At 34.1% G+C, this 9,769-nt stretch overlaps 1 protein-coding gene across 1 annotated transcript; it reads right to left on the bottom strand.

Annotated features, from left to right (window-relative positions):
* Nucleotides 1–1,508: 1,508 nt before the first annotated feature.
* Nucleotides 1,509–5,381, bottom strand: LOC122294907. The gene is made up of 3 exons (XM_043103896.1): nt 4,701–5,381; nt 3,446–3,613; nt 1,509–3,339 (listed from the first exon to the last, which is right to left on the bottom strand). The coding sequence occupies exons 1-3, from the start codon at nt 5,265–5,267 to the stop codon at nt 1,570–1,572; spliced, it is 2,505 nt and encodes an 834-aa protein (XP_042959830.1). The 5' UTR covers nt 5,268–5,381; the 3' UTR covers nt 1,509–1,569.
* Nucleotides 5,382–9,769: the final 4,388 nt, after the last annotated feature.

The raw sequence follows: 9,769 nt of genomic DNA, 5'->3' as shown, positions 1-9,769 counted from the left end.
GAGTTTATTATCATTACAAATAATAATTTTTTTCATAAATAACCCGTCATAAATACTATTTTTTTTCAGTGCGATGCAGCTAAACTAGCCTAGTTGAAGTTGTCATGTACAAAATCATGCAGTTTTGGTTTGGGACAATACTCTTTTGGTAGTCATCAGCACGAGTTGTCTGTCTTTATGAGTTCTTCTATTTAGCAGTCCTATACCATACATTTACTGACGTGAGTTTTTATTTTGAGTTTTGTTATTCATTATCCTCACACTATATACTATATTTATTTTTATTTTATTTTTTTATTTTTTAAATTTATTTAAAAAAATTTTGTTTTATTTTTCATAAACTAATTGAGTTCTTTTAATCATTATATATATACTACATATTTGTTAAAAGAAAAAAAAGTAAAAAAAAAATGTGTGAATGATGAATAAAATTTTTCTTTTATTTATTTATTTTTTCTAAGTAGAAATTTTCCTATCTTTATAGGCTTTTACATACTAATTTGGCTGGGGTGCTGCCACGCGGACGGGTTTGGTTACACAAAATCAAAAATCTCATATTATCTCATCTCAATTTATCATTATAACTTTTTAAAATTCTCATACAAAATATAATAAAGAATTTAACTTTTTCAAATTTCAATACAAAATTAATATTAAAAAATTATATTATAACAATATTTTATTCATTACTATTTAAAACATCTCATCTCATCTCATCTTATCTTTGTAACCAAACGGAGCATAAAACTGCGCACAGCCCACTAATATTTTTTGATATTATGATTCTAGGAAAGAATTTCACCTTCCATTTATAAAATAGAATACAATGAAATTCTTGACTTTTTTGAATAAGTTCTCAATTTAATTACGAGTTTAAAGGATTTCAATTCTATGATTTCACACAACTGGTTTTCTAGCTCAGCATGTAGATCGATGGGAAGAGCTGGAATTTTTCGGAAAACAGAGCAGATGTCAGAGTCTCATTTAACAGCGTTTCACCTGCGATGAAAAAACTGTGGCTTAATGATTTTTGCCATGGTTTTTACAACCAGATAGGGCGAATATCTGTAGCCGCAGAAACTATGGACTGTTGTAGCGTCTGACAAACATATGGTTACAACGTCAATTTGTAAAGATATTTTTTAAAGTTGTCTTTATAGACCGAAAGATGTATTAATCTCATTAAAGAGATCATTACGATCAATGAAATATCCAAATATTTATTCAATAATTAATCTAAAAAAATATTAATTATCTACGTACGTAACTAATTTGTAGTTAATCAATGGAATTGATCTTATATTGGAATTCATTTTCACTATGAGCACATTTGCATGCTGCTAGAAATGAAATATTATTGCAACGCATGCATGCAAGCTGTGAATTTAGCATTAATCTATAGCAAGTACTCGAATAAAATCCTTGAAATCCTTATATATTAGCGTGAATAAAATCATTAATGTTATAAATCGCCATGAGGCATTAAAGCTTGAGCAGATTGAGGGAATTAACCAGTTTGCAGGGTGTTGTAATAAAATATAATAATGCGAATTGTTACAGTACTGTGATTTATTTGTATAAAGCGCGTAGCTGACATGATAGTTCATACATATCGATGTGGCTTGAAGGATTCTCCCACCGAACAAGTTCTATGATTTTCTTTTCCATCTCAGCGGTCTCTCTCACTAAACTACTGATGCAAAACCCTAGGGCAGTCAAGCTTAGAACCTTATGGCACTTGAGCACCTCGTACTGATCACTTTCATGAACATGTAATATTTTGTCAAGTTGATCTTTCGAATGTTGGAGATATGAATCTATAATCTTCTCTATGTCATGATGTTCATGTAAACTGGTATCCAAAATAATGTTTGGGTTTCGTGATTTTCCCAGCTCAAGATCACAACAAACCTTATTCTGTGCCAGCTCCTTTTCAAGTAATGTCAGCGATTTCATCAAAATGACTTGCTCAAAACATTTTATTGACGAACCAATGATTTCCTTGATGAGTTTAAGGTCATCTTCTATCTTGTCGACAAACTCCTTCCATGAATCCTGATCAAGTACTCCTTGTGATTGATCTACTTGAAGGAAACTAATTGCATGAGCACTAAAAAGCAAGAGGTCCTCCATTTTTGACAAGGACTTTAATATCTTACTATAGCTAGCACTATGGAAAGGCAAAAACCAGAAATTGGGTTCCACCTCAGCTTCTGCAAAGACCTTCCCTAGCTCGCTTACTTGGATTTTCAGCCTCTTCTGATTCCCTTCCAATTTGGATTTGCTTTCTTCATTTAAAATGCTTACTGAGGTGACACACTCGTGTAATAACCCGAGGCTTTTTGAGAGTTGAGCTTTTGCTAGGGTTGACGCTCTAGCGGGCTGCAAGATAAGTTCAACCATTATTGAACAGGACAATCCAATGAATGTTTCGGTAATTCTTGCTATAGCAAATTGACTTGGAGGACCATAATTATTCCTTCCCAGTATCATTACTGCTCCAATAACTGCAGAAATTCCTCCTGCCTGCCCGTACATTTGGCTACGCTGTAGAAAGCTCGCGAAAACGAACCATGGAAGAAGAAATAATAATCTTAATGACAAGAACCTTCCAAAAAGAGAACAAACCAATACCCCATACACGGTTCCTAAGACAGTCCCCTGTGCTTTAACGTTGGCAACTGTGAATGTTGCCTCCCTGGCCGATGCCAGAGTGATCGCCACAGGGAGTCCTGACCAGTATCCATTCTCCTTGCTATACAGCAACCCGAATAGCACTGCAAGGCCCAGAGAAAGTGAACATTTAAATGCTGCCATTAACCTTTCGCTGCTTACCTTCATGGGCCAATTGCTCCAAACCCCTTTTAAGGAGAACACATTTATTTGACATGGATCAGTAGAATTTTCATTTTTCTGAACTGGGTTGTTTCTTTTGGAATCAGATGGTTTAGTCAACAATTTGCTATGAAGGAATTTCATGCAGAATATGAAGAAATATGGGGGTAAATCTTCTTGGGCAGTTGGAATAGTTTGAAGGGTTTGAAGCGATTTCATTATCTCTTCTGCACTGTACTCGGGAACAGTTAGTGGATGATTGTAAGGCAAAAAGCACTCGGCCTGTTTTATAAGAAGACTCAAGAGCTCCTCTAGTCGAAGCAAACCATGATCTTTGAGCTCTCCATCCAGCAATATTTCAACTGGATATGACGAAATACTTGTTAAAGCCATTTCCATCCCTTTGAAAGGTATCACTAAATCTTGCAATCTGTCTCCTGCCTTGATCACGTGCCATCCGAGTTCAAAACCTTTGACTGAAAGTCCCTCCCACTGCATGCTTCCCTGTTATAAGGAAGATCGCGCAAAGGAAGATTAATTAGCCAACCCTCGATCGTATGAATATGTTAATTTAAACATTAGGGAAAATAATAATGCTAAAGTTGATTACTTGGTGCCTTTTGATACTTGAAAGAAGTTTGGTTCCTGTCCCATCTAAGGACTTAGTTTGAGAGATTGATGCAAGAGCGGACGTGCTGTTCTCGGCACAGAATGCTCTCACAAAGAGTTTTAGCCTCTCTGAAGCATTCTCAGAGAGTAGCTTGCAGTTCTGTTTCACCTGCAATATCATAAGAATTAAAAGATATGATAAGTTACATGATATATATATATACACATATATAAATGTTGATTTATCATATGTTAATAGCTATATATTTGAACTCTCAAACGCACACGTGTATACTACTGCATCAGTTACGTGCGTACCAACATTCCTAGCTAGTTGGATTTAGAACAAGATAGGTACTCCTGCCACATGTACATGATGCAATAAGTCCACCCAGCTGGTTTAAGGAGTGGTGCTATACCTAAAAGAGCTTTACTACTTACAATTATTTTTATGTATTTTTTATGTAATATATTGATGTGATTGACTACGATAAATTTTTTTAAAAAGTGCTAAATACGTAAAGAGATTACACAAAAATAAGCCTACAAACTAATCACATGAGCTCATGTAATATGTTAGATCTATTTTATATTAAAAATAACTTTATAATTTAAGGTATTACATTATGTCACATCAGTTTGTAAATTTATTTTTGTATAATTTTTTTGTGACTAATTTAATACGCAGTCAATCATATTAATAAAATATACAATGAGTATCTACTTATTAACGTAAGATTTTTGCTCAATTAAAGACTTAAATTTTGTTGCAGTGGATTGAAATGATGATGAGCTTTCCTAGTAGAGGCCACGATTAGCTCGGTCCCTACTGCAATATATGTCACATTAATATTCGCATCCGTACACCTTAATCATGATGAGATATGCGCCATGATGTGCGCCATTAGCAATTTCCTGCAATTGTGAATTTTTTCTTTTTGAAACTAAGAAGTTTGTGAATTTCGTAGTCATTAATTAGAAGTTGCCAAGTTGGTGGCATTGGTAGGGTAGCTAGAATTACATGATAATGATAATTAGAACATATCTCATAAAAACTTTTGAGCTATACATATATCATGTGCATACATGCATGCATATACATAGATAATATAATGACCACTTTCTTTTTTGAACCAATATATTTTATTATTATTATTATTATTATTATTTTTTTTTTTTGGATGATATTGTCAAAAATGTGGTAAACATGCATGCAAGTGTGATCTGCACCATAACATAGGATTAATGGTGCTTACCTGGTAACAGGCTAGCCGTGGGTAAGGAAGCAACGAGGACAGAACACAAGCCAAGACTCCAAGTGCCGTACTTGCTGCTAAATGGACAGGGTGCATGACGGGTTGAGTTTGCTCCCCATTGATAAAAGCAACCACGTACACAATCACAATCTGACCCAACGCTATGCGCTTTGCTACTAAGTGAGTGGACTCGGGAAGGGCCACCACGAATGCGCCTAGCGCCACCGCAAGAGCAGTGGTCAAGCTCGACAACCGGGCGGGTCCGATCATCCACAGGCAGAAGATGGCTGGACCGATGCTCTGGACCGTGGCGTAGAGTGCGAGCCAGCAGCCACGCAATGCGTCACCTAATGTTGCATCGGCGACAATGATGAGAATTACAGTCACGTAGGAAAATGCTGGGAAGGCTATTTGGCGTTGGAGGAAGGCAGGGCCAAAGAGGGTGGTGCAGCCCACAATAGTGCAGGCGAATGCAGTTCGAAAAGCGGAGGCGAGGCACGCACGCCACTGCCTTGCGCCAGCTCCATTAACAATAATGGAATATTGGTGGGGAATCATGGTAAGCATTAATGCAGAAATGCTATTGTATAGTTTGGTATCGAGGATGAAAACGTACGTTGTTATAACTAAGTTTGGGTTAAGGGTACGTAGTGCCGATCGAGGGGCTGGGGGTTTTGTAGAGGAAGGAGATCTAAGCAATTTAATGGAGCATGTGGAATACTCTATGAATGGGACCCAATTAAAAGATATAGTGGGGGGGGGGGGGGGGGGGGGGGGGTGGCCGGGGGTTTCTTTTTTTATTGGGAACTTAAAAATGGGTAATGACGATGATAATCGGTCAAGAGCAGTGGCTCAGCTTGAGAAGGCCAGCCAATTCATCGTCAAGTACTCTGCATTAATGCCAATATGTAGATTGTTCCTACATGATATGCAGAACATGATGATCATGCACATTGCACGTATTCCATGCTAAACATTGTAAACATATTAATATTGCGCACGTTTATGAACATATATATATATATATATATAGACATGATATCAATACATGACTTTCTAAGTAGCCGATCGAGCTGATGATCGCAAGCTAGCTGAGTATGAGATATCTTTATAGCTAACAGCACTTCTCATTAGCCAAAGCGGAATTAAAATTAGTGGGGGGTAAAAAGAGAAAAAGAAAAGGGAAACTTAAGTCACAGTTTTGAACTAACTTTCTAAACAACTAATTATTAGTACTAAAGTATTGCGTATACATTTGAGAACGAGAGAGAGAGAGTACTAAAAGTGGGGGTTCTCTAGATTTCCACTAAACAAGTTGCATATAGTGTCATCAGTAGTACTGCACTCATTTAGAATGTCCCTTGAGGAGCAGGAACGGTCAGGTGGGGCTTTGGGTACTGTAATCTCATCAAATTAATACAAATATATGCACGTCAATGACAGAATTAAGCTGACAACGTTACAAGAATTGGGGGGGGAAAAAGGCTTTCTCGGAAAATATATTTAGTACGTACGTAGTACATGGCCTAATTCTAGCTATGTCCATATACAGTGGGATTCTATGTAAGAAAGACGTGGCCTTAATTTGTCTGGCCACTATATATATAATAATATATTCAGTTCACATCCCTAGACTTATATATATATCTATATGCGCGCGCGCATGTGTATTATTACTTCTGTCTTATATATACAGATATATATATATATACTAGGCGAGAGTAACGTGTAAAGCACGTTTGTCTAATTTTATGAAATGATTATTTACAAAAAATAATATATATTTTATAAAAATTATTGATGTCACTTAATAATTTAAGGCATATTGGAGAAAATAAAAAAATTAGTTCAAAATATCATATAATCCAATACATGTTTATAACATCTATAATTTTAGTAAAGATATATACGAAAAATTTAATAAAAGTCTAACACAAACGGTAGTTCAAAATATGTGTTGTTTGATGTTTGTATTATAATTCATCAATTTATGTCATCCTGTAGACAATCAATAGAGACAATATTGAAATTCTTATTTTGTTATTGGTTGAGTCGATCAGGGACAACATAAAGTTAAAACATAATCTTTTTATAAAATTTGTGGTATAATATTTTCTATATATAGCATATATATAAATCATAAAATATATTTTGAAATTGTTGGCCGAATTTACTCTTTCTTGATTAGCTCAAGGATCACGGCTTTTGTCATGTGCCTATCATAGCAAGCCCATGTATGAAATATGACTTAGCGGAAGCTACGTCCTACTACCATGGAAAAAAAAACACTTTGATTAAACACACTTGTATTATATATTATATGAGATTTTTAAATTTGGAATACTCAATAATCTGAGTTAATGAAACATATAATATACGTATATTATATTTAGGGATTCACGTCTTATGCACCTAATACACGTGTATATATTAAGGAGAAAGAGAAAAATATAATAACTAATTTTTAATTACTTATTATTATATAAACTATTAAGTATTATAATTATTGAGATTAATAAATCATATAACAACATTGAATGCTATCTCTCTCAACATTTATGTCTTCATTCTATGTACCAAACCGTTAAAACAAACGGCATTAACTTTAACGGAAAAATAAGAAAAACCGTTAAAACAAGATTTTCTGTTTCATACACACTTTTTATATATAGAAGATAATATCATGATGGCCTATATGTAGTCAAAATTCAGTACTTGCTACTTATAAAGGATGTTATTATGGCCATGTTCGAATAATATTAGAGAGTACCGATAGATGGAAGTAAGTTAAAAATGGAATTTTGATGAGGTTTTTAAATTTTTGAATAAATATTATCTACATTAAGAGGATATACTTATAGAAAAAGACACCAAGTACAATAAGGAAATAAATAAATACAAGATGATCTCTTAATCAATGTAGTATTTCAATCAAAATAGTACTTATATACGTGATATACATCAAAGTCATATACAATTGTGCAAGCTTCGCATATTTATTTTAAAAAATGGTGAAACTAAATGTTAGGTAAGAGTTCAGGGCCTCAACCATCCAAAATTTCAGAAAGTGTTATTTTATTTTATTTTATTTTACGGGTGTAATGCAACTAAAATTTAATAAACTTATTATTACACTACATCATCGCACGTCTCCTACATATATAGGACCGTTTGGTTGTAAGATTTAATTGAGATCAATTTAATTCAGTTTAATTTTAAGTTGAGTCTAACATCCGAACACTCAATTTTTAAATTACTAAACTCATCTCAACTCAAAACTTCTTTACACGTGAGACCTATAATTTTTTTTAACTCAATACATCTTTATACGTGGAACGCATAAACTTTTTCAAAATTTTATAAATAGTACTAAACTCATGATCTTAACATCCAAACACAACTAAATTCATTTTAGATTAACTCTACATAACTCTCTACTTACTCAACTCACTACTATTCATAAAGAACTGAGCTCATCAAATCGTAAGCAACTATAGTCTAGCTGGTCTCTATGCAATGGATCAGCGATCAGCCATCTCAATATATAGTTGGATTTAGACGACCTGCAAAAGCATATATATATATATATATATTAATACGCAAGTTCATTTCAATTAATTCAGAGATAAACGGTGGACTCCCAACATTGACCGAATTCCGCATGAACATGTTAAACACGCATGCAGCAATTAAAGATATGATAAGTTTTTGACCATCCCGGCCGCCCCCCAGCTTTTTCTCATCCAGTACTGATGTGATCGGCCTCTAACTAGCTGTTCACAATCTGAAAGGTTCATTCACCATAAAAGTTACGTAGATGATTTTAACACCTAAAAAACCCTACTTCAAAATAAAAATAAACGATCCAGAATTAAAAGTACAAGATGGTTCTTCTATTTGAATATTCATAGAGATTAGAAGAAGTGGAAGGGCATATATTCAATGAAATTAATGAGGAGTTTAACAAGAGTAGTGGAAATTAATATTAATGTATTATCTGTAAGTCACTAATATATAATATTGCAGCTGGATCCCTAGCTTTCCGTAAAGTATGCAAACGTATATATTAAACATAAAAATGCTTAGCCATACATATACATACATACATACATACATACATATATATGGATATTGATTTTCTTATGGATTCTTCTAAAACGACATAAAAATTATCTTTTCAAAATTGTGAAAGTAAGTTGGAAAAGTCATTTTTCATTTAAAAAATAGTTACGAAAATTTGAAAAAAAAAATTTATTCAATTTGATTAAGTTGGAATCTCGATCGCTATCAAATGATATGCTTACCATAACAATCTCTCTTTCGCTATCATAGGGAGCCATGCTGTCATAATGTAATTTATGAGTAATGATAGTTATAGTATTAAAGTGTATAAGTTTTGTGCAATTTTTTTAATAAAAAATTATTAAAAAAATAATTATTTTATTTGGATTTTGGATTTATGACGCACACAACCTAAGACTTTAGATATTACTTTATTTATTTATTTATTTTAAACTTCTTGCATCATGACCTAACCATCCCTCAATCAAACGTGTACGTAAGCGAAAAAAAGAGGAAAAATTAGAAGAACGCCGAATAAAAAGACCAAAAGCCCAGTGCCCAACCGATCCGAGGAAAAAAATGAAAGACCATTACCAATTAGGAGGCATAAGATAGGTCACCAGCACCACCTAGGCATTTGCTTGCTTGGATGCAACCTAGGCAATGCCCAGATTGTTCGACCTTTGACCGTGGCTGCCTCGTTGAAAAAGTATTCGTTATGTTTCATGAACTCGTCAGCCGTTGATTTTTGCATGTCTTTATAAGGTAGAGAGAGTAGCAGCCTTTCAACCTGTAAATTTCCAACCCAATCACCATGACGTTGAGGAGTATTTGCTCAGTTTGCAAACTAACAATTATCAGTGCAAAAGGAAAAAAGAATCATCAAACTGGGAAATTCCATACTTCAAACATTAGGGAGGCAGCATCCGACGACTCACTTCTGTTAGCTTGTCTACAAATTTTTCCATGTTGGGGACAGTCACGACTAAACCAAAACACACTCCACA

Source organism: Carya illinoinensis, chromosome 14 (assembly GCF_018687715.1).
Source record: "Carya illinoinensis cultivar Pawnee chromosome 14, C.illinoinensisPawnee_v1, whole genome shotgun sequence".
Lineage (NCBI taxonomy): Eukaryota > Viridiplantae > Streptophyta > Magnoliopsida > Fagales > Juglandaceae > Carya > Carya illinoinensis.
The sequence above is the reverse complement of the archived record's forward strand: the minus strand, read 5'-3'. Positions and strand labels throughout refer to the sequence as shown.

Excerpts from the sequence above, each read along its gene's own strand:
- LOC122294907 (XM_043103896.1), bottom strand. The coding sequence starts at position 5,267 with ATGCTTACCATGATTCCCCACCAATATTCCATTATTGTTAATGGAGCT. Across the intron at positions 3,614-4,700 it reads CACGGCTAGCCTGTTACCAG|GTGAAACAGAACTGCAAGCT; the intron begins GTAAGCACCATT and ends ATGATATTGCAG. Across the intron at positions 3,340-3,445 it reads CAAGTATCAAAAGGCACCAA|GGAAGCATGCAGTGGGAGGG; the intron begins GTAATCAACTTT and ends TCCTTATAACAG.